Here is a 23,992-nt window from a genome sequence, read left to right as displayed (position 1 = left end):
CTCAGAGTACCAACTGTTATCCAAAACTTGATTAAAATGGTGAGCTCTGGGCAGCTCCTGACTCTGCAGGAGAACCAAACACAGAATTCTGGTGGAAGAACTGCTCAAACCCATCCTAAAGGTTTTCTCTTCCTCTTCTAAGGGAAATTTTCAGCCCTGCTTTTAGGAACCTGTGTTTACAGGTACCAATCAGCAGGGACCTGCCAGGCTTTCAAGAATCCCAGAGTGGTTTGGGTTGGAAGGGATCCCAAAGCCCATCCAGTGGCACCCCTGCCATGGCAGGGACACCTCCCACTGTCCCAGGCTGCTCCAAGCCCTGTCCAGCCTGGCCTTGGGCACTGCCAGGGATCCAGGGGCAGCCACAGCTGCTCTGGGCACTCTGTTCCAGGGTCTCACAGGTCCTGACAGGTCAAAACTTAACAGCAAAGCCCCACTCTGCCCTCACCTCTCTGGCAGCGATCGTGCGTCCAGCAGCGCTCGATGAAAATCCCGTTTATCACCGTGGGGGGACAGTTGCTCTTCCCTTTCACAGTGCCTGGGCACACATCTCCACACTCTTCTTTGTCATCCTTGTTGGCCACGATGTAGTTGTCTTCTACAGAATCCAAAATCCTGGACCAGTCGATGGTGGACAGGTAGCAGAGCTCGTTGTTCTTCTCAATGCGCACGGCGCCCCGGGTGATGTTCATCAGGTTGTAGAGGCCAATTTCCTTCAGGTGAACCATCTCAAAGATCACCAGGGCGTAGTTGAAGAACAGGTGAGTCCCTCGGATCACAGTGAGGTTGGGGAAGAGGCCCTTCAAGCTCTCCAGGCCATAGACACGGAACAGCAGCAGGTAGTCTGTGATCATGGTCAGCTTGGGGAAGCTGAGCTCGCGGAAATCCTCGGGCTTGGTTTTGAACATCAGCAGGATCTGCAAGTGGCCCTCGATCACAGTGCAGTTCTCCAGCATGTTCAGCCTGGTCAGGTTGTTGCGGATGTCCATGCTCCTGCAAACTGGGAGGCAAAGGAGAATTTATTTATTTAACAGAAGGTTAATTGCTGGCGTTTTCCAAAGGCTCAGTTTTGTCCAACCACCCCGAGCTCCACTGGGGACTTGTGGCCCTCTCAGCAAGGCAGGCTTCAAGTGTTAAGAAATACACTGTGGGGAACATTCCCTGGTATAAGGTTACAAAACAAGAGCATTTCATCATTTTTGCTGCCATCTTGAGTGCCTGCCTGTTGCCTCTATCACGACTGCAGTGGTAACACCAGAGCTGGGACATCACAAAGGCAAGAGATGTCTGGGCTGTTCTCTTCAGGCAGCTGCCAGCAACACACCTACCTCGCCTCAGATTGTGCAATTAATGCCAGGGGATTAGAGGGAGGCATTTAGAATGGTTGCAGGGAGGGGAAGATAGGAAAGAATAATGGCCAGAGATGGTAGTGCTTGGGAAGAGAGCAGAAAAACCTGGAAATGCACAGGAGCACAGCCCACGCTCCTGCCCAGACTCTGCTGACAGGAGTAATTTACTACATTAGTAATTTTTGCCCTGAGCATTCTTTTCAGATGAGGTGTTGGGGCTTTTTTTGTGATTATTTTCTCAAGGGTGCAAATCTCCCTCTCTTGACTATCTGGGCAGTTTATTTCATAGAACCAGTAACCAAAGAACTGGCAAAGTAAACAAATACCTGAAACATAAATTAGAAGGTGAACTGAATAATAGGAATCCAGGCACCAGTGAAAGGAAGAAGTTTGAATAGGGAAGTATTTTTTCAACTCTAAGCACAGGTAAGAAATCAAGAAGGAAATTTGTAGCACCACGCCTCTACAGCACAACAAAACAACCCTTTTGTGGCAACCCTTTTGAAACCAACTTCATAGAAACATCAACCAGACCTTCATGTTCAAATACAGGTGGATTCTTCCTGAATTTTTCCTTTTTGAAGACTGCATCCATTCAAAGGATTCCCTCTTTTGTCTACAGCTGGTCCAGTGTCTTCCCTCCCCACTTCAGAAAAAAAACCACAGGCTCTTTCCTCTTTTTGTCACTATATGTAAAGTTCACCAGCTCTAAAACCACCACATGACTCCTCCAAGGCATCACCCAGCCTTACAAAACTGACTTGGACACAAACATTTCACAGTAAGGATTGTCTGACTCCTCATGGTTTAACACAGGGGTTAAAACCAAATTCTATGCAAATATCTTAATAATTATTCAAAAATTTGCTCCACTGACTGCAAGAAAAAAAAATTTGGCAATACTAATATGGGATTTGCAGCAATGCTATTGCCCAATGGGATTTTTTGGCACTATATCCAAGCCATTTCATAAATTGCTTTCTGGAAGAAAAAAGCCAATGCACACGGTGCCTCAAGGATTAAGGATGTACTTGGAAAAAGTGGGAAAAGGAACCTGATGACCAGCCAGCAACAATTCTCTGCCCCAAACTGTACTGCTGCACATCAACCTGGGATAAAAGACCTGGGAAAGCAACAGATTCAGCTAAAATGCTCTGGCTATTTATTTGCAATAAATAACATTGGTATTTCCACAGAGCAAGTGCATGGCAGGTCAGGTCAGTGAAAGGAGAAGTAACAGAGGGACACGTAAGAAATTGAAAGACTGAATTCAACTGAAGTCACCAATGCAGCTAAAATTACCAGATAAATGCAAAATGCAACATCTTGGTTCTTATTGATCCTTGCTTCTCATTATTGTGGGGTGCACGGCAGTGTTGGGGTGGTCCCCACCACCAGCTGCTGCACACAGGATCTGTGCTGCCTGCTGGAATGGACAGCTGACCTTAAGGAAAAGGAAAGGTCAAAAAATACAGACCAGGAATTACTGGTGAGAGTCAGAGCTCCAGGCTATTGCTGTGGCTGAAGGCCACGAGATGCATGAATACCCTGAGCACAATTGCCTGTGTCTTTCATCATTTTGGGCAGAATGAGGTGAGTCACCAGGGCTGGACACAAGCCCTGCAGCCACACTGCCCCTGCCCAGGGCACCTTGAGCAGGGCTGGGAAGATCTGCAGGGAGGAATGGCCAGGAAAAGCCCTCTCAGTGCTGTGGCTGCATTTTCAGGCTGTGGAAATCTTCCTTTTGAGCAGGACAGAGCCAAGGAGCTTGGTGTGGAGGAGCTACCCCGGGTGGGCAGCCCAGTGCCCAGCACTGAGGAAATTCAGGGTCCTGGCTGGCAGAGGAGCAGATCCACAGCCAGCAAGGATTCCAAGAGGATGATCTGAACCCCAGAATGGTTTGGTGGGAAGGGACCTTAAAGCCCATCCAGTGCCACCCCTGCCATGGCAGGGACACCTCCCACTGTCCCAGGCTGCTCCCAGCCCTGCCCAGCCTGGCCTTGGGCACTGCCAGGGATCCAGGGGCAGCCACAGCTGCTCTGGGCACCCCAAGCCAGGGCCTGCCCACCCTGCCAGGGAACAATTCCTGCCCAATCTCCATCCAGCCCTGCCCTCTGCCACTGGCAGCCATTCCCTGTCCTGGCACTGCTGGTCACTGCAGCCCTGGAGCTCACAGCTCTCACCTCTCTCCTCAAACACTCCAAACCAATTAAACCACTCTGCTCCTGAACCTTTCAAGCTTCTGGAGATCACCACTAACATGAACCATGCTGCTCCTGGTCCAAGCAGCCAAAAGCTGCTCAAAGATCTTCCAACCTCCACAAAAAACTCAACCATCTGAACACCCCCACAGGCTCCAAACCTCCCTCGCTTCCAGCTCTCCCCATCCTGACACAGATTCCCCACTGCAGGCTGCAGAAAAGGTGACCAAAGGCTAACAACTCCAAATATTTTGAAAAGATGTGTTAAGGAACAAAGGTTAGCTAAAGGTGAATCTAAAAAGAAATGAGTGAAGCTTTTGAAGAGGTAAAAATATAGATCTACCAGAGCTGAAGTACAACAGCCGTGGTCCATCAGCTGCTTTTCCCCACATTTAAAGAAAAATCACAATTATTTTTTCATTTATTTTTCTACTTCAATTTAGTTTTTAAGTGATAAATGGTATCTAAGCTCCTTCTTTTTAACACCTCAAAGATCAAAGAGAACAACAAGGAATTAAGAACATCTGAAACAAAATGGGCTTTTTAGTTTGGAGGTTTCTCCATCTTTTCATGCCTTTGAATTTTCAGCAGTTTATATCTCCTCTCCATGCAGTAGCAGCTTAAGTCACCCCATAAATTTATTGTTACCAAGACAACAAGAAGCAGTTTTAAGCAAAGTAATAAGTGTTTTTCCACAGCTTCTCTCGATAGTATTTCTTCTGCAGGGACAGGGGAATTAATCAACCATTCAGTAGGAAGGCAAGGCAGGTTTGATCCCAGAAGAAGGAGAGCAAAGTTGAGCCATCAATTATAACACAGACAACCTGGTTTCAAAAAACACATAAATCAGCTTTCAGGGAAATAAAAAAAACAATCACAAATTGATTCTGCAGTAGTAGGCCCAAAGCTGCTCCTGTGCAAACTACTGGCAAAACCCCCACTACACATAAATTCCTAAATTTCAGCAGAAACAACAGTACAGCTCTGAGCTGCCAGAGGAAGCACTGCTCCATCCCTGCTACCAAGCTGCTCACTGAAAAAATTACTAAATCATCCTACACATGTTCCACCAGCCCCCCCCAGAAAACCAAGCTGCAGCCACGCTCTTTAAAAAACAAACAAACAAACAAATCCCAAGATGCCAAAGCCTCTTGGACAAACTGGTTTGGTAACAACCTTCAAGTCCTGAATGAAGAAACCAGATCTGATGCCAGAGGTTAAGTTTTCAAGATAGAGTCTAACCAGGGGAATAGCTGGAACTTAAACCTTGTTTATAGTAAATCATGGGGATACCAAACCTTAATGATTCACTGCTTCAGAGCTCTGGCCTTTAACAATCAAGATCAGGGTAATATGGCACAGAAGGATCACAAACCATTTGAGGTAACTATTGGTTAATTCTGCTTTTTTATTTTTTGTAGTCTTTGCTGTCTACTGAATAAACAAACTATTGCAAAAAAAATTACACTTGCTTGGGTTGGGTCAAAAGCATTGCAATTCTACATAAAGCTGATTTTTAGAAGTGGCTTTGGAGACTGGGAAAAGGAGTTTCTTGGGATTTTGGGTGTTTTTGGGGATTTCTTGCTCTTTTTTGGGTGTTTGGGATCAACTGCTGAGACAGGAAAACATCCTGCTACCAGGTTAGAGGGAAGGGCTGTACAACAGCTTCTAGCCTACTGCAGCAATTGTTTAATAAACATAAAAACCATCTAATTGTGAAATATGGATTTTTAAGCTTCAGTTCTGCACCTCAGATGCCTTGAGCTGAGCGAACTGGATATGGACTCCAAAATGAGCCCCTGCAAACCCCCAGGCCTCAGGGAACATCTCAGGTGCCTGATGCACCGCCTGCCTCAAACACTCCAAACCCATTAAATCACTCTGCTCCTGAACCTTTCAAGCTTCTGGAGATCACCACTAACATGAACCATGCTGCTCCTGGTCCAAAAGCTGCTCAAAGATCTTCCAACCTCCACAAAAACTCAACCATCTGAACACCCCCACAGGCTCCAAACCTCCCTCGCTTCCAGCTCTCCCCATCCTGACACAGATTCCCCACTGCAGGCTGCAGAAAGGGTGACCAAAGGCTAACAACTCCAAATATTTTGGAAAGATGTGTTAAGGAACAAAAGGTGAATCTAAAAAGAAATGAGTGAAGCATCTCACCGCCCAAGCCGAGGGCAAACCCCTCAAAGCCTGCCCTTCAAAGCTGGTTTGGGCTGTCTTTATGCTCCCTTCATTTGATTCAAAACCCAAAGTGCAAACAGGGCTTGTGCTGCCCCGTTTCCACGCAGAGACAGCAGTGCTGGGGGACAGCACCCCGGGAGCACTCGGGGTAACAGCGGGGTCCGTGCTGAGCTGACACACCTGAGGATCCTCCCTGCTCCAAAGGCAGCAGGAACAGGTTCTACACCTTGCCCACATCAACATCACTGATATTCCACAAGGCACTCACCCCAAAGTTGACCTCCAGAAAGCTCTGGGGTTTCACACTGTTCAGAGACAGCCACTGTGCTGCCTCTGCCCAAAAAAAAGGGGCAGGACACGCTGGGGCCTGGGTTTGGTACAGCCCTGCCCTTCTGCACTCACTCTTCCTACTTTATTCTCCTACTTTTCTCTCCTTTATTTCTACTTTTATCCTCATTAAAAATTCATTCTAGACCAAGTCTCTCAACATAAAAAAAATAACACAGGCTTGAGGTGGGACAAGGGAACAGTTTCTTAATGAGTTTGAGAGCACAAAAATATCTGTATCAGCCAGATATGATACTAACTAAGAAGCAACCTATTTTCGAAGTGTGTTACTACAGAAATACACAGGGAAATTTATCCCACAGGATGACTTAGGCAGAGATCTCTCAACTGCATTCCCAACTCTCACATCAGCAGCAGGTACTGGAGCACATGTGCAGCTCCCAAATTTAGGGCAAGAGTTCAGAAGGGGAGGAAGAGCATTCTAAATATCCATGACTGCATTGATCAGTTTTCTATTAACCAGCAAAGGAAGCTGCTCCATTAGCAGATGCCTAAAACTAGGTGAGGTAAATCCCACCCCAAATACCAGAGCTAATGAACTGACAGGCATGAGTCATGTGCGAGATTTATTTCAAGAAGTTGCATTATGTTTACACAGTCATTAAAGAAAAAATACACAAAACTGTCTTTCTTCCCAAAACAAGATATATGGATCTTCATTTTATGCACACGTCAGGCCTTCTTTCCTTAACCCTTTTTTCTTCTCCTCTCAGTAATTCCTGAACTCAGCAACTACGTTTAACCACACGTAAAAGAGGAAGAGCGCTCTCACATGAATATTGTGCTCTCACATGAAGAATTCCTAAAATATTTAGGAAAACAGGATAGGTTGAGGAGGAGAAACTCATAATCTGGATGTAAATGTGAACTTTACCATCCACCCCATTTTTCTACTAAACCACCTGCTGCTTGCCCCCAACTCTGCCTAAAGGCACCAAAGGGGAGAGGAATTCATGGGGCACAAGGAAAACCATGGATGGGGGGAGTTCTGTCCCTGGAGAGCCTTTCTGTGGGAACACAGGGCACACATCTCCAAGAAAGCTGCTTCCATCAGACCCGTTGCTCAGGGAACAACTTGTTTGCTCATGCAGCTCTCCTACGTGCATTTCCCCCCCTGGTTTTTTGTTTCTGTTTTCCATCCCCACCGCGGTGCTCCGTGACCTCACCATTCCCAGAAGACTGAGCCAAGCCCCCAGAAAACAGAATCAAACAGCACAGCAGCTGAAAACCTTTCAGAACAGGTTCAATCATCAGAACCCTGATGGTCCAAGCTGTCTGTAGAATACTTCATCAAGTATTTGCATGGTAAAAATGACACGGAAACGTTCCAGCCCACGCTTTGCTTTGCTGTCTTGTGCCCCTGCTCCTCCATCCATGAACTCAAGAGTACATTTTCCTACCACGCTGTAACACAGCAAAGATTAGGGAGTTTAGAACATAAACACGCTTGAACCCCAAAAAGCAAATATGATTTAAATAAATAACCAAATCACAGGCTGCGCCGTGGCAGTAATAATAGTGTTTTCAAATTAGGAACTGCTGGACTCCAGTTGCACACGTATTTATTTATTATTAGTGCTATATGTCAACTGCCTTTTCCATCTCTGTTGGAGGCGGGCAGGTTTGCCCACAGCAGCTGGGACTGACCCTCCCGAGGTAACACAGTGTCACCGGCCTCTTGTGAGGTTTCAAACGTGTGAGGGAAGAAACTGGGTTATTTTTGAAATAGGTGACTTGTCCTATTGCTGGAGAAAGAGGCTGTCTTACAGGAACATCCTGCTTTATTCCCCGGATCCCATATATATCCCAATAATGTCCATCACTGTGTTGTCTGTACTTGAACTGATTCTCTGGCTCTTGCCTTTTCTGATGGGAAAGCCAACAGGCAGATTGTCTATGGGAGACACGACCCACGGATCCAGTTAGCTGTCTTTAAATAAATATTTTCCCTTTGTCAAAAAAATTTGTAAGAATCGCCCAAAATTAAAGAACCTCTCATTAAAAGGATTTCCTGAGCAAGTTTATTTAACGTAACCCATCAAAACAGCTCTTAAGGCTTAACCTCGAGCCAGCCGTGGGTTTAACAAGCTTGTGACCTCCAACACAACATCTTTATTCCCCTGTCTTGTATTTTACAAGCCCCTGTGTACACACAGAGCTCTCCCCCGGAGCTCTCCCATCTTAATACCTGTGGATTTGGCACACTACCTAAAAGTGGTTAAAGACAAAACCTCCGCGTCTGGCCACACTAAACCCTCCTGAAACCGGAGCCGGTTCTGAGGCAGCCGAGGAGCGGCGGGGGCACAGGGCTGGGGAGGGCACCGGGGAGGGGACCAGAGAAGGGACCGGGCAAGGGACAGGCGAGGGTAGCCAGGAAGGGACCCGGGAAAGGAACCTGGAAAGAGACATGGGAGAGGGACCTGGGAAAGGGACCTGGAAAGGGACCTGGGAAAGGGACAGGAGAAGGGACCTGGGAAAGGGACACGGGACAGGACCTGGGAAAGGGACACGGGAAAGAATCGGGCAAGGGACCGGGGAGTGAATCGGGGGAGGGCACCCAGGGAAGGGGCCGGAGAGGGGTCCGAGAAAGGAACCGAGGAAGAGACCCTGGCAGGGCCGGGGAGGGGACTGGGTAGGGGACCCGGGGAGGAATCGGGAAAGGGACGGGGCCAGTGCCCATGGAAGGACCCGGGTGGCGGCCCCGGAGAGGGGCCCGTGCCCTTCCCCGCGCTGCCCCGGGCGCGGCCCCCGCTGACCCCGGCCCGGCGCCCGCCCGCGCGGGGCCCCGCGGGCCGGGACGCGCCGGGGCAGCCGCTGTCCTCCCCGCGGCCGTGCCCGCTCCAATCTCGGCCGCCGCCGGGCCCTCCCCGCCGGCCCCGGGCCGGGGGTGAAGGTGACCCGGGAGCGCTCCGGGCCGCGGCCGCGCTGCCCGCGGGCCCCGCGCAGGTACAAAGGGCACGGCGGGGCCGGGCCCGCTCCGCCGCCGCCGCCGCCCCCAACCCTCCCGGCCGGGCCCCGACTCACTCTCGCCGCGGCCGCGGCCGCACCAGGCTCCCAGCACCACGGCCACGGCCAGCGCCGCCGCCGCCGCCGCCGCTCTCGGTCCCATCCCGCGCCGCTGCCGCGGCCGCCGCCGCCCGGCGCGAATCAGAGCCCGCGGGGCGGGCGCGGGGGCCGGGCCCGGCCGAGCATCGCCGGTGGAGCCCCCGCGGAGCCCCTTTATAGCGCCGGGCCCCTCCCTGCCCGCGGTGTCGGCCCCGGCCCGGCGGCCCCTTCCAGCGCAGGCCGGGCTGGCGGCGGCGCCCCGGCCAGTAAACAAGGGGCTGCCCCCGTCAGCTGCGAGCCGAGCGGGGCGGCCGCAAGAGGCGGCGCGGAGCGCGGGCACGGGACGGGACGGGCCGGGGGAGGAGCAGCGGCGGCGGCCGCGGCGGCAGCCAGCCACCGTTCACCAGGCACCCTGCACCAGCCACCCTTCACCAGGCACCCCTCACCAGGCACCCTGCACCAGGCACCCTTCACCAGGCACCCTTCACCAGGCACCCTGCACCAGCCACCGTTCACCAGCCGCCCTTCACCAGCCACCCTGCACCAGCCACCCTGCACCAGCCACCCTTCACCAGCCACCCTTCACCAGGCACCCTGCACCAGGCACCCTTCATCATCCACCCTGCACCAGCCACCCTTCATCATCCTCCTTCATCAGCCACCCTTCACCAGCCACCCTGCACCAGCCACCCTTCATCATCCTCCCTTCATCATCCACCCTTCACCAGCCACCCTGCACCAGCCACCCTTCATCATCCTCCCTTCATCAGCTGCCCTTCACCAGCCACCCTTCAGCAGCCACCCATCCGTCCAGCCATCCATCTGTCCGTCCATCCTTCTGTCTGCCCACCCACCCAGGCCGGTGGAGCCCTGCTGGCGCTGCCCGAGGAGCCGCTGTGGCCTCGGTAGCGTCCAGCGAGTGAAGCACAGGAGTGGAGCAGCCTCACCTCGCTGTGGGTTCAAATGGAAGGAGAGTAGGGTTAGGTTAGAGATTAGGGAAGATTTTTTAGTGTGAGGGTGGGCAGGCCCTGGCTTGGGGTGCCCAGAGCAGCTGTGGCTGCCCCTGGATCCCTGGCAGTGCCCAAGGCCAGGCTGGACAGGGCTGGGAGCACCTGGGACTGTGGAAGGTGTCCCTGCCATGGCAGGGGGTAGAATGAGATGGGCCCCAAGGTTCCTCCCAGCCCAAACCATTCTGGATTCTGTCTCCCCGTCCGCAGTGCTGACAGCCCAGGCTGGGAGCAGGGCTGCTGCCCTGGCTGTGCCCGTGTCCCTTCTCCTCCTCTCGGAAAGGATGAATTGCCGCAGAGCTGGACAGAGCTTGGGATGAGGATACTGTCTACCACTGCCACTGTTTTCAGTACCACAGAACCCAAAGAGCCATTTCAGATTTCTGGTTCTTTTTCCAGTGGGATTCACCATTTGGTGCCTTTTTTAATCATCTCTGCGTTGCACTCGCGCTAAGCCATGACAGTACGTTTCCTGGCAACTTCCAGTAATTTTATCTGGCTCTTGCTTTCAGCCATTTCTGTGAGACAAATGAGTTTTAGACTGCTGGAAAAAAAGCCTTTTTTAATTCAAAAATGCTTGGCAAATAGACCTTCTTTAAAATTTTTATCCCACCATCTTTAGCTTACAACAGATCTCTCACTTCTGCCTGACATTAAGAGCCCCTGGGCAGGCCAGTGGTGACCAGCAGGTCACTGTGCCTCAGTCCCTTTGTCTGGACACTGAATTGCACTATGAGTTTACCCTATTTAAAATACTTTGCATTGCTTTTCCAGGTAAAGAATCACTGCAGTTGTCCCAGGGACACGACAGAGTGTGAATGAGGGGAGGGCTGGTCAGTGGAATCGTGGCTCTCCTGCTGTGATCCAGCCCCTGATGGTTTCTGAGGTTTCCCTGTTGGACAGGGTAAGGCTGGCCTGATTCGACCAGCATAAGCAGGATTAGCTGGGATGGTACCTGTGCAACAATAACTACATCTTGGCATTTGCAGACTATTTAAATGCTGAGATGAAAGGCTCTGCTTAAGTGGGGATGCTTTGTCTGTCATCAGCACAGCAGATGTGTGTCTGCACAGCACAGGAGCTGTTGATTCAGCCCACTGGTGCATCAGAGCCACAGTCATGGAACAGCATTTCCCCCATTTCTGTCCTTTTTCCCCAAATCCATGCTGCTGCCTCGAGCTGGCAAGTGCAGAGAGACTTGGAACCCCACTCACTCTGGACTGCTTCAGGAAGTAAGGGCAGTTAAGGAATGGAAATAAACAACAAAAGTATGCGTTCTCTGCTTGTAAATTAACCTGTTTTATGACTGTAGACTTTGCATAAACAGACAGAGCCAAATATCACCTGGACAGCTCGGGCTGTGTGGAATTTATACTGGGACTGTAACAGCAACCTGCTCTTGCTTACTCACTTATGTTCTCATTGCCTTTCATGTAATAATGATATCAGCTTACACATTGGCACATGAGGATTAAAGGCTACAGATTTATTATCTTTCCTTAAAATACTATTTTTAGTTTCTAATTACTGATTAAGAACATCAGGGTGCAACCTTTCCAGCATCTTTCCCATACATTCACTGCTACATATTCATCATGCTACAGTGCACTTGGTTTGCAATCAGATAAACCAACAGGAGCAATGTGGGCGCTTAGAAACTAAGCCAACACCTGCTTACTCTTTTTTTTTCTAATAGCTGCAATGCAGGCTCTTCTTTTATTCCTGATTCAAGAAGCTACTAAAATCACCAGTTTGATATATTAAATAATGGCAAAAATCACATTTCTTTCTCTCTACTACAGCTGTTTTATGGTTTAGTTAAAATAACTTGGAAATAAGCAGGGATAAGTGCTATGAACTGTGACAATCACAGACCATGGGGGTTCAGATCTGAGTCCTCCTGAGAAAATAAGTAGAGAGAGGCTTGAAATAGAGTGTATCCATCTGTTTGACCCTACAAAGACTTATTTGTTTTAGTTTGATCCATTCCTTACTTAAATCATGGAATGGTTTGGATTGGAAGGGACCCTAAAGCCCATCCAGTGGCACCCCTGCCATGGCAGGGACACCTCCCACTGTCCCAGGCTGCTCCCAGCCCTGCCCAGCCTGGCCTTGGGCACTGCCAGGGATCCAGGGGCAGCCACAGCTGCTCTGGGCACCCCAAGCCAGGGCCTGCCCACCCTCACAGGGAACAATTCCTGCCCAATCTCCCATCCAGCCCTGCCCTCTGGCAGTGGGAGCCATTCCCTGGCTCCTGTCCCTCTATCCCTCGTCCAAAGTCTACTGCTCTGTCCTACAGATGTAACACATCAAACCAGCCTAAGAGTACCAACTTCCATGAGATCCCTCCTGCAGGTCAGTGCTGCTCAGAGCTGAAGCCCTTGAACCCCACCCCTGGAGCAGGAGCCACGTTTGCACAAACAGGTAGGGACAATGACTTTGTAAAGCAGCTTGAATGTTGCAGCAGTGACATCTCGTACTGTCACAAGGGTCTGTGGAGAGAGAACCCAACCACCAACATGTGGAGCTGCTGAGAGTTTCGCACCTTGAAAACCAACATATCTTTTTTTCTATATACTGGAACACATGGGTGGGTTTTAGGCTGTGTGTCTTTAGCCATACAAATTAAAGTTCCTCACTAATTAACCAGCCTGGGAATAGTCAAGGAACACAAACTTTGTACCCAAAAGGAGCTTTGGAGCAGTTGACTCACCAAGAAGGTTCATTGGTACCAATTCTGTTTTAAGAACTAAACTGCTTGAAAACCAGTTCAGGAGCCAAAGCCACACAGCAGCCTGGGAGCTGAGCTGAGGTCAGAATTCCCACTTTCTGCTCCACCAGCTCACTGTGGCCTTCTCTTAACAACAAGTTGCAACTGCCTGGGTGAAGAGTTACCCCATGGCTCAGGTTACTCTGGTTTTATTGATTTGCCAGGCACTCTTTCCTGCTCACACATTTCTCACCAGGCAATTTGCACGTTATGCAGCCTCCTGCCCTTTGAAGATGCAGCAGAGCTGCTGTTGAAGCCAACGACAGCCAAGTCTCTGCATCACTGGCAGGATGTTGCTGTGAAGGTTTACGGGATTGACTTCTCAGTGACTAAACCTAATGCTGAGAGCACGGGAGAGCTGACCTTGGAAAATTATCTCATCCTGTTTAGAATCACACAAAATCCTTGGCCAAATCTCTTAATATAAAATATTTCACGTCATTGATTGACAGAGTTCCTTTCTTACCCTTCCTTCCGTCCACACCAAATCCGATAAGTGACTTTTCTCAGTGAGAAGGCTCAGAGGATGGAGATCCGGTCACTTTATGTGCTAAGGACAGAAGTCTCAGCTTTTTACTGTTAAAACAGGAAACACTGTCAGATCCTTCTGGAGAATTCTATTGTTACATGAGCAAATACAAATTTTGGCCAGGGTGAAAATGGCAGAGGGCATCTCTCTTGCTACATGCAGGTCAAAGACCCTGGAGATGAAGGAAGCAAATTCCAGCTCTTCATGGCCAACTTCAGCACTGCTTCATTTTAGCTTTTTTTTGGTCCAGTTTCTGGTTTTGTGCAGATTGATTTTTGGGTGGCACAGAGGCAGATGCAATATTCAACTTGTTTTTAATTCCTTGTAAGAATATTTTTGTTCTAATTCAGCATCAAACTTGAAAATACCAAAGTATGTCAGCATTCCCAACCTGGGTCTGGCGAGCAGGGCCCAGATGTGAGACAGCCAGACAGATGTGGCCTTCAGCCCCTCGAGCCTCCTCATCCTCCATCCTCCATCTTCCCTACAGCTTCTCAGGCTCACCTCAGGCAGCCCCAGGTGTGTTGCACAAGCTGCTGCCAGGCTCCCTGCTCTCCATCAGCCACCACGTGCAGGGCAGCAGCCACAGCCGTGTCACTGCCCCCAGCCACACCAGCTACACCAGTTCTGAGCCACAGCTCACCCCCAGCCCCTCCTTCCTTGGTTATTTCTTGACACTAATGCATGTTTTTGTTGATCCAGAGTCTCATTTGGAGGGAGTGCTGCCACTCTGGGGTTCCCAAAGCCTGGCTCTGTGCTCCACGCTGCTCAGGGTTTGCGTTTTGGACGAGTCAGAACTCCCAGTTCCCGTTTGATAACCGGTTTGTTCTGTCGCTGGGAGACACGCCCTCCCTCTGTAAATGTTACAAATCAGGCGTATCTGATCCATTATTCACTAACTGCTGCTGCTTCCCAGTTCTAGCTCCTATTAGAGGGAGCGCTGATGCCAGAAATGTCACGGTGGCATCATGTGACAGGTGGTATTGATTTAGTGCCGTTGGGTTTAATGTCACTCCCGTTCAGTGGGACACATGGCAAGCGCACACGGATTCCCAGCAGTGGGGCAGGTCAGGACAGGAGCTGCCAGCCAGCCCCATGCAAGGCCCTGGGACTTGGGAATTACATTGGGAGCTCTGCTGCAGGCCGTGACATTTGAGTATCTGCTCTGGGCTGCTCTAGCACTGCCGTTCCAGTTTTTGTGATTCACAAAATCACAGAATGGTTTGGTTTGGATCTTAAAAGCCCATCCCATCCCACCCCCTGCCATGGGCAGGGACACCTTCCACGATCCCAGGTTGCTCCAAGCCCCAGCCAGCCTGGCCTGGAACACTTCCAGCAATGGGGCAGCCACAGCTGCTCTGGGCACCCTGTGCCAGGGCCTCACCACCCTCACAGTCAGGAATTTCTTTTCTAAAAGAAACTAAATTTTAACTACAAATCAAGACAATTCTGAGGTTTCATGGCAGGTTTACAGCAGGCAATGAGAAGGGAGGTGACACACTGGGTGTCACACAGGGAACAGTTGGGAGCAGAGCTCTGCTCTGCCCACTCCCTCCTTTTCACTCTTCATAGGATATTCCCTTCTGGCAGAATAGCTGCTCACAGCCTCTCCAGCCTGACACACAAAGTGCAAAGAAAACCCAAGGGAGCACGTGCCCAAAACCTGGGACTGCCCAGCCACAGGAGCCATTGCATCCAGCTTTCTGCTCCTGCCATTCCTGCACCAAGAGCCTGTGAAGGATCCTTGCAGCACATCCCATCTGTGAGGAGGACACTGCTGAACACTGAGCACTGGAACACACACAGTCTCTGCCACCAAGGGTGTTTGGCAGAAAAGCTTACACTGACCCGGAGCCACGGCTGCTGCCAGACCCTGAATCGTGGCATCCACTGGCCTGACGTGACCCAAGCCTCCAAAAGGGTTTTGGTTTAATTTTCCTTGCTCTCTCAAAGTAGGTAGTCTGCCAAGAAGCCAAGCAAGGCCCAGCCCTGTGTCTGATAAACATCTCCCCATCTGGATTTCCCAAGCTTTTGGGAAAGTTAAGCAACTCTCACAGAAGGCCATTTCTATACATATTCTATACACATTATTCTGTGGAGAGCTGCACAGAGCCCTGTGCCACGAAATGGAGCTGAGGGCTGGAGCAGCAGAGCATCCACCACCCCTCCCAGGTCAGTCAAAAATAAAAACTGTCATTCATCTGGGAAATGTCACAAAGCCCTGAGTCATTGTTTATTCTAAATAGCACCGGCTCCCATCTTCAAAGTGGTGTTGAATGACTCCAATTGCTAAATGAACTCGAGACAAGCAAAGACAACAACCCAGCCTTTGTGTGCAGGGCAGTGGATCCGTTGGGCTGGGAGAAGAAGGGAACATTTTTCCACCTGGGAAAGAAGCCCCAGGAAGCAGAGGCTCAGTGCTCAACGGCCACTGGAGATAACAAAAAGTGTTACAGGGTTCACTCCTGGCCGTTCATTCAACATAACAAACACCCATGAAATGTCAATGGGCAAAAGTTAAGTGGTTTCTGACCTCACTCCATGCAGGTTTCTTTGTAAATCAGTATCTGTGACTAGGAGGGGTGGATCTTTTCTTGGAGACAAGCTATCACTAGCAGCTCCCTTTCATGTCTTTCCAATCAAAAATTTCCTAATTTATGAGTGCCAAAAAGTTGTAGGCAACCCATTTTGCTGATAGCAAAAGTCAGTTTTAAACTCGTCTGCAGTGATGCACCAAATCTTTTGTAAACTAGGAAAAATAATTTATTTCAAGTAATAAAGAAGACAATGTTACAGAGTATGAAGCATTAATGCTGCATCCCAAAATCTCACACACAAAAACCATTCCAGCATCACATTCAGCCTCTAAGAGAAGAGCTCGGCATTGAAATGCCTGCAGGGAAAGTAGTGAACAATCAGAATTGAAAAATAATTTGGTGACACAGCATTGACTAATGAAGCACAGTGAAATGTCAAATGTTACATACAGATGAAGGAAAACAACTATGGAAAATGTCCATAAATTGATTGCTACAACTATAAATTTCTCTAAATTCAAGGTAAGTAAAACAGGAGTATATCGCAGATATCTGAGTAGCTGGAATTAAAAGCTGTACCTCATAATACAATTATTCATTTGATAATCCATAAGTGAGTGGCATTAACTGCATTGCAAACATTGTGTTAAATGAACAGAAACATTTTGTGTAAAAAACATTAACTGCCTTCATTACCAGAGATGGGTTTGTACAGAAGAGAGCACAGATCTGACACAGAGCCTGGTGCTTTGGGATGTGTTCAAAGCAAAGCTGGATGTTCCCAAGATCCCAGCTGTGACAAACAGCTCTTCCCCTGTCCTGGGGCTGTTGGGATCAGCAGCCAGGCCTGGAACACCCCATGGTTTGGTTTCAGACTAAAGCACAGCCAGGGTCACCTGCTGCCCCTCATCTCCTCCATGGGACACACCTGAACACTGACCAGCAGGATGCAGAGGGGTTTGCTTTCAGCTTATCACAAGCACCTACAGAGATCTCAGATTGTCACAAAAACTCTGCTTTACTACAGTCTCCCAGTTTTTTTAGCAGCAGCAGTGTTTTAAAAATACAAGTTTCTTTTTTTCTCTGTTTTATTTTAGTGAGCTCTTAATAGGAATAATTTGCTCAAAAAGAAAGGCTGAATATTTTTAAGTTATTATTTCTGTCTTGAAGACACCACCTTCCTTTGCCCTCATCTTCCAGCACAAGCATGTTTGCACAGGTGAGGGCTGTGCCACCTGCAGCACTGTGTGTACAGTTTGAAGGTGGCAGGGTCACGGTGTTTCCTTCGTGCAATGGCATCAACACCACAATGAGAAGTGAGAACATTTGCACACACAAAAGGGAGGCAAACACTGCACAGAAAGCAGCTCCAGTCCTGCAGCAATCTAAACTGGAGAAAATGGTGAAGTACAAAGTCCCAAATACCCATCTGGGCAAAAGGTGAGCCTGAGAAGAGTTTTACCTGTTGATACTCTGAATCTGAGCCAAGCAAGCACCTGAACAGCACAATTCCCTTTCTACACCTGCAGCTGTGTATGTACAGAACTGACATTAAATATCCTGTTGGCAGCAAGCTCCTAGGTCAATACAGAAAAGCTGTGAAGACAGGAAAGAGTGTAAGACTTCAACTGTTATTTAAATTTGTATTGACTAAATGTCTTTTAGGAGTCATAACATTTGTCACAAACACATTAAAAATGACTGTATTTATCCACTAAATAACTTGTTAGCAGCTAAGTGTAAATTCTCATGCTTACCTCAGCTCTCCCTGCAGGAGGCAACAAGAGTCACCAAGTAAACAAGTAGGCAAGTGTGGAAAGGCTTCCTCAGGAAAGCCTTCCTCCACTGCCTGCACAGGGAGGAGATGCAAGGCAGGCCTTGCACAGCCTCTTTAAGGGCATTGACTGTGACAGCTCTCACACCAGCTGAGCTTTCCCACTGCACTGCAGGCAGCTTTAAATAAAATGAAACAGAATCATTTCAGTTTGGGGAAAATCCTGATGAAGAGAATCATGCTGATGAATATAAAACAAACTACAATTAGCATTATCCAGAGCAGCCAGTTGACAGATTTCTTGGCGTGCTGTTCCAGGCGGTCGGATTCGTCCTTGAGCTTCTCGAAGTTCTGGTCTGCCATCCTGAGGGAGTGTGACAGTGTCTGTGGAGCAAAGAGAGCAAACAGGGTCAGCCTCACAGCTGCCAGCTCTGGCAGCTTCCTCCAACAGAGAAAAGGTTCAGCTGCAGGCAGGTGTTGCCCCCACTCCAATCCCACCTGGAATCAAGCTACAGGATTTCACACATCAGCACTTGAACCTCGTGGGTTGCAAAACTGAGGGGCTCCAGCCCAACATGCACTACCTGGTTGTCCTGTTTGATCACGTTCTGGGCAGCCAGAGTGTTGTTTTTGAGGCTGCGAGCCAAGCTGAGCATTTCCTCAGCCAGCTTCTCCTGCATGTCCTGGTGATGCTGCAGCACAGCATCCAGCTCCACTGCTGACTGCTTCTCATCTGATGTGAGGCCTCTGCAAGAGCACCAGGGAAAAAACAGGATTTACGTGTCCTTGTGGGTTGATCTCACAGTTTTCCCCAGGTTTTACATCTCTACAAGACACCAAGGCCCACTGAGTCAACTGAAGGCATTATACTTTGGTTTCTCTAAGCAGACACTTTACCCAACTAAAAGCATATCAAGGATTTAAAGATCACTGGGAAAACAGTTCCCAAAACACTGAGCACTGGAATGAGAAATTTTGACTTACTTTCGCTTCCTTATGCTCAACTCCTCAGAATCTGGAAAATAAAAAAAGCATTTAGCATGTTATAAATTCCTATGCAATCACAGGGATTTCTGGATATCCAAATCCTACTCAGCCTCTACCCCAAGAAATATGGGAGTCAAATGCCTACCTGCTTTCTGCAGGGAAAAGAGGACACCCAAATCAAAAGAGGGGAAAAACCCCAGCTGAATCACATCCCTGAGGGCAGGGTTTCAGCCCGTGTGTCTCGGTGTTCTTTCAGGACACGTTAGATTGGCCCAGCTCCAGCTGCTCTAACAGTAGCCATGGAAACCTCAAATTAATTCCTCCCAGTTCCCTACGTGAATAACATGGCTGTGTATTCCAGAGGAACTGAACAACACCTACTCAAAGCACCCAGGATCACATGGTTTGCTCAGAGCAGAAGGGAACAGGCACAAAATAAATTGCCCCTGTTAATTCTGTAATTAGAATGTCTGTTTCTGCATGAATGCTACAAAAAGAACTTCCTGCAAGTCACTGCTACCATTGATAACAACACTTCTCCTTTCATCTGTCAGAGTTTTTGGTTTAGTTTGTTTTTAAAATCTGTTGTCTTGAAAAGAAGTGAGGCACTAAATTAAAAGTACACTTTGGGAAATCTTGAACACCTGACCTCCCTCTTCCCCTCCCTGTAGGACTCAGTTAGAGGAACCAACTGGTCAAACTTACCATCAGCAGCCAGGGGGTCCTGGGAGGAGAAAGAGAACCAAAACAGCAGATTACAAAGTGTCAGTGATAAGGGACAGGCCTGGCAGAGTGCCTGTGCCCAGGATTTAGAGATAAAGAGCTGCCTCCCCACCCAGCCTGGGACACTCGTGAGCCCCCCGAGGCAGCTGAACACAAGCAGACAATCTGTGAAGCAGCAGCACTGAACGCACCGTGCCGAGCAGCTCGCTCCTCATCTGGCCCGTGCAGCGCGCCTTGGTCTGCAGGTGCACGGTTTTGGTGGCCGGGCTCCTCTCCTTGGCTGTCGTCGGCGTGCGCCCAGGGGCCAGGAACTGGTTTGCCAGAGCCTTTTCTGTCGAGGAAGGCTGGGAGAAGCAGGGAGCAGTCATGGATAGGACACCCTGCAGTGCGAGGCAGCTGGGGTGTGACCCACGAGGATGGGGTGCAATCCCACAGTGCTGCTGATTCAGAAAATCAGCCTGAACAGCAGCACTGAGTGCACCCCAGTGACTCAACCCAGCTTGTTGGCATTTCACAGCTCTCCAGGTGCACCTGGGAGCAGCCCAGAGAGGTGTCAGGCCTGAGGGACAGCACCTGCCTTGCATCTCACAAAGATGAATGCAACACACACTTTGCTTTTGAAGTTTCATACAATACCTCCTTGTAACAAAATATTAATCCAATATTTATTCAGGCTTTCACAAGGAGTGCCTAAAAAGATTTTAACAACTGTTATTTTGAGATGCAAGATAAAAGTAAGCATAGGAACCAGGCAACAGGTGACTATAAACACAGAATACTGGAATCTTTTATAAATGAGCTAGTAGATCTTACCAATTTTTCAGCTTCTAGGAGTCCCTTTAGGAAGTCCACTTTGCGAGAGTATTCATTCAGTAATTCAGGGGCTGGCTTACTGTTGGAATTGAAAGATAACAATATCAAAACCAAAGTTATCAAGATTTTCTAGTGTTCTACTTTCTAAATGAAATAATAAAAAAACCCCACGTTTTTTCAAAGAAGCAGAAATAGCCTCAGGTCGGGAATACGCCTGCAACCCTCTGCAAATCACCTTTTCCAAGGCAGGGATGGCTCAAGGTATATGTATTTCCACAGGGAAGACACACTGCTGTAGTGTTTGTGGGCTATGGCTGACTTACAGGTAAGAGATTATTGAATCACAGTCTTATTAATGTTAGAAAAGACCTCCAAGATCACCAGATCTTCGACTGAATCCCCCCATTCCCACTAAACCATATTGCCAAGTGCCACATCTGCTCTCTTTCTGAACACTTCCAGGGATGGTGACTCCATCACTTCCCTGGGCAGCTCCTTCTAGTGTTTTACCACTTTCACTGAGGAATTTTTCCTGGTATCCAGCCTAAACCTCCTCTGGCACACCCTGAAGCACAAACCCACAACGGGCACCCAGGGGCTCAGAGCGCTCACCTGGACTGCTTCTTCAGCTCCCGGAGCATGTCCTCCAGAGCAGCCACATACTGAGGGCAAAAACAAGATTTTAAGTGACAGCATTAAGGAGAAATGCCCTGCCTGGCAAGGGCTGGGGGTTTAACACCACAGCGCTCCCAATCTCGGTCACTGAGGGGCCGGACGCGGTGCCGCGGGGCAGAGGGGCGGGAGGGGCGCGGCGGCCTCACCTTCTCCAGCCGCCACTCCTCGGGGTCCCGCCGCTCCGCCGCCAGCGCCTCGCACCGGCTCAGGAGCCGCATCAGGTTCAGCTCCAGCCGCGTCGCGGCCATGGCGGCACCGGAACTCCCCTCAGCGCCGCGCGCCATCTTGGGGCGGGGCGCGGGGAGGGGCGGGAAGCGCCGGGCGGGCCGTGACCGCCCCGGTTTATTTAAAAAAGAAAAAAACAAACCAAAAACCTCCCTCAAATCACCCCAAAGCCAAGGCGCGCACACGGGCACAGAGGTAGCTGTGGGTCGGGGCAGCGCTGTGGCCGAGCTGAGCTCTTCCCTCACTCCGGCAAGGCGCAGCGCCGTGAGGGGCCGGGGCACGGCCGCGGCTTCCAGCGCTGCTGAGGGAGCGCAGCTCGCCCTCGGTGTGTCCCCGCACAGAGGTGAGGCGGCTCGCACAGCACACCCAGCACGGCAGCTCCCCTTTGCTCCAGGAGCACCAAAATCCTCCCCTGTGATACCACAGCAGCCTTAGTGCTTCCCTCTCCCCCGTCCTTTATCCCTACTTCATTAAAAACAGTAACCCGAGTAAAGGCTTCCTTCGGAATAAATTGCTTGTTAGACAGACATTGATCAACTACCACATGTATTTTTTAAAAGTGCAATGTTTTAATGAACGTTTTTATATTTGTTGGTCTCAGTTAAGGCTATTACCACATTAACAGTTCTGTAAACCATAGAGAAAATTGTCATAAAATCATACAAAACATTAAGGCAACACACATTGACCTAAACTCACTGTTGGTCCCATGAGTCCATTGTAAGGCAAATGGAAAAGGCACAGCAGCGGAATGTGGGGGGCTTTTTCCTGTACACTCAATCCATGTATTTTATTCAACATGAGGCTTTACTTTCTTTGCAAGGTTTTAATTTAAAGTGGAGAATATTTGCTTTAAACAACCTTGCTTAACCCTTACAGTACTGTACATTTCCGGGCTGCCTTCCCCGCAGCCACTTAAAAGACCATGAACAAGTTCACAGCCTTCAAAGGGTTAAAGCCAAAGCTGTGGTCAACTTCAAGAAGAGTCCAGAGAGCTGAAGAATTTCACTTCTCCACACAGGGAATGTGAGAGTAAGGGTCCGAGAACCTGCGTTTGAGTTTTGCTGTGGGTTCGTATTCATCCCCGAGTTCCTGAGCGTGGGCCAGTGCAGACCCTTGTGCAATGTACACCGAGTGGATGCTGTCTGTGCGCCTCGCTGGCTGCTCCCTCCGCTGCACCCTCTGACGCTCTTCCTTAGCGAAAGCCTCCTCCTGGGATTCTGTACATTTGAACATCCCGGGAGGAAGTTTTATGTTTGCTGTTGGCATCACTGGAGTTCGACGGGGCACTTTAATCTTGGACAGTGTTAAGGAGTATCTGCGCCTTGAAGCCAGGGATGCAGAGTAAGAATCTGAAGAGGTTTGCGGGAGAGAAGGCACTTTGCAAATGTCTTTGGCAGGCACGCTGGAGCTCTGAGCACAGCAGTGTAATCCAATAATTGCTTTAAAGAAAGAAGATACTTAGAGACTGATAGCAGGCCTAAAATGTAACTCAATACAAGCCACTGTGACCAGATAATGTTTGGTCACTGGGCTGTATGTATACAGTGGAAGATATAGAATAAAAAAAAGCACTTACTACCTTAATACTGACCTTCGGTATCCACCCGGCCTGGTTTGTCCTCCAGCAGGCTCTCTGTGCTCGCAGAGGTCTCCGAGTCCACGTTTTCCTCGTCAGAGCCTCGCTGGTCGAGCTCAGGTAAGCGGTAAGTGATGTCCTCCCTGCATCAAACACAGGCTGCAGCACCTCTGACACAAGCACCTTTATGCAGCTCACGCTCAGAGCTGAAGCATGTAGTCATTAACTATTAATGCTCATAGTGTTTTCTCTCAGCTAGTGCTTTGTCTTTTCCTTTTCCCCCTCACCAAGGTCTACAGAACAGATTTGGATCCTTTTGGACAACAGGTATCCTTTACTACCTGTGTTGTCTCCAAGTGCAAAGGGCATGGCCTCACCAAGTAAAGGGGGACTTACTTTTCTTCTTTTATTGACTGTATGCGATCAATGAGAATCTCCTTCTCCCGGTTGTTGGCTTCAGAAACGTCCTCCTCTTCGTGCACAGAGTCCAGCTCTGAGGTGCCACTGTCATTTCCTTTGACCTGAGAGCTTTTACTCTGCAAGAAAGATTCACATGTAACACTTGTCAGCCACAAGCAGCTACACCCATCTGCAAGTTTCAGAGTAGAAGACAAATGAGTGGGTCAAAGGAGAGGCTGATGGAATTGATGAAGAGCTGTTAGTTATCCACACAAATGTTTCAAAAAGTAAGAAAGTTTCCTGTTCACCTGATATCCAGGATTTTGTTACCTTTTTTTGACCTGTGAGGCTCAACTTAGTTTTAGTAGTCACTTAATGAGTAATATTATTACATCCAATGTAAGTTACATACAGTGTCTATAAAATATCAGGTGATGACAGAAAAGCCCAGCAGCCCTGCATGCAGTCTGGGGAGGAAGTTGCACCAGTACATGCAGTCCTGATTGTTCAGGAGTGTTTAAAACTGAGTTACAACCCGTGTAAGTACTTTAGTCATGCAAGAGTACCATAAGAAAAACCCATGCACTGGAGCCAGGCAGTTGTACATACCAGCTTCCCCTCGTAAGGGGAAGAGAACCCAAGTTTTATAGGCCAGAGCTAGAGAGAGATGGAGACCAAATTCACTATATGCAGCCTCTGATCAGACACAGTTTGTTTTGTATTAATCAGCACAACAAAAACAAAGAGTATTTTCCCTCCTAGAATGCAGCATATTTTTGCACACCAGCCATCTCTGCAGTGAAGGAACTCTTTTGCTATGTCAGATACCTAATCTTAGTTCCACTGA

The 23,992-nt window shown here is 49.1% G+C and overlaps 3 protein-coding genes and 1 long non-coding RNA gene across 16 annotated transcripts in view; all 4 read right to left on the bottom strand.

Moving 5' to 3' along the window:
* Positions 1 to 9,450, bottom strand: part of INSR (insulin receptor) — a 59,790-nt gene extending 50,340 nt beyond the window's left edge. The window contains exons 1-2 of the mRNA XM_064396762.1: positions 9,107 to 9,450; positions 446 to 997 (exon numbers count right to left, since the gene is read on the bottom strand). Coding sequence (XP_064252832.1) covers positions 446 to 997; positions 9,107 to 9,191 — 637 coding nt within the window. The 5' untranslated portion in view covers positions 9,192 to 9,450. The remainder of the gene's footprint in view (positions 1 to 445; positions 998 to 9,106) is intronic.
* On the bottom strand, positions 6,636 to 9,075 carry LOC135284925 (uncharacterized). The gene is made up of 2 exons (XR_010350005.1): positions 7,312 to 9,075; positions 6,636 to 6,884 (listed from the first exon to the last, which is right to left on the bottom strand). It is a non-coding gene; the product is annotated as an uncharacterized LOC135284925 (long non-coding RNA).
* An 8,357-nt stretch (positions 9,451 to 17,807) lies between the features above and the next one.
* USE1 (unconventional SNARE in the ER 1) lies at positions 17,808 to 21,248 on the bottom strand. Of its 2 annotated transcripts, none has more exons than XM_064396404.1 (8): positions 21,089 to 21,248; positions 20,880 to 20,929; positions 20,268 to 20,346; positions 19,646 to 19,834; positions 19,437 to 19,455; positions 18,729 to 18,759; positions 18,329 to 18,491; positions 17,808 to 18,128 (listed from the first exon to the last, which is right to left on the bottom strand). In XM_064396404.1, exons 1-8 carry the CDS (start codon positions 21,224 to 21,226, stop codon positions 17,946 to 17,948), a joined length of 852 nt encoding a protein of 283 aa, XP_064252474.1. In that variant the 5' UTR covers positions 21,227 to 21,248; the 3' UTR covers positions 17,808 to 17,945. The 2 variants fall into 2 exon arrangements, with proteins under 2 accessions (XP_064252474.1, XP_064252475.1); XM_064396405.1 differs by having other exon boundaries at positions 19,646 to 19,798; positions 21,089 to 21,247.
* A 466-nt stretch (positions 21,249 to 21,714) lies between these two features.
* The window catches only part of MYO9B (myosin IXB), a 43,958-nt gene continuing 41,680 nt past the window's right edge, over positions 21,715 to 23,992 (bottom strand). For 8 of the 12 annotated variants that reach the window (XM_064396189.1, XM_064396190.1, XM_064396194.1 and 5 more), the window contains 4 exons: positions 23,755 to 23,802; positions 23,143 to 23,282; positions 22,762 to 22,889; positions 21,715 to 22,609 (listed from right to left, as the gene is read on the bottom strand). In XM_064396189.1, the coding sequence (XP_064252259.1) occupies positions 22,173 to 22,609; positions 22,762 to 22,889; positions 23,143 to 23,282; positions 23,755 to 23,802 (753 nt within the window). In that variant the 3' untranslated portion in view covers positions 21,715 to 22,172. Of the gene's footprint in view, positions 22,610 to 22,749; positions 22,890 to 23,142; positions 23,283 to 23,754; positions 23,803 to 23,992 lie in introns of all 12 variants that reach the window. The other 4 variants (XM_064396200.1, XM_064396201.1, XM_064396193.1 and 1 more) reach the window with 2 other exon arrangements.

The sequence above is a fragment of the Passer domesticus genome, chromosome 21 (genome assembly GCF_036417665.1).
Source record: "Passer domesticus isolate bPasDom1 chromosome 21, bPasDom1.hap1, whole genome shotgun sequence".
In the NCBI taxonomy this organism is placed as follows: Eukaryota; Metazoa; Chordata; class Aves; order Passeriformes; family Passeridae; genus Passer; species Passer domesticus.
Note: the sequence above shows the minus strand (reverse complement) of the source record. Positions and strands in the feature narration are given on the sequence as shown.

Bases quoted from the DNA above. Each gene is read 5' to 3' on its own strand.
- USE1 (XM_064396404.1), bottom strand. From the start codon at position 21,226: ATGGCGCGCGGCGCTGAGGGGAGTTCCGGTGCCGCCATGGCCGCGACG. The intron at 20,347-20,879 runs GTGAGCGCTCTG...CAATTCCAACAG, and splicing joins GAGCTGAAGAAGCAGTCCAG to TAAGCCAGCCCCTGAATTAC. The intron at 18,129-18,328 runs GTAGTGCATGTT...TTTGCTCCACAG, and splicing joins TGATCAAACAGGACAACCAG to ACACTGTCACACTCCCTCAG.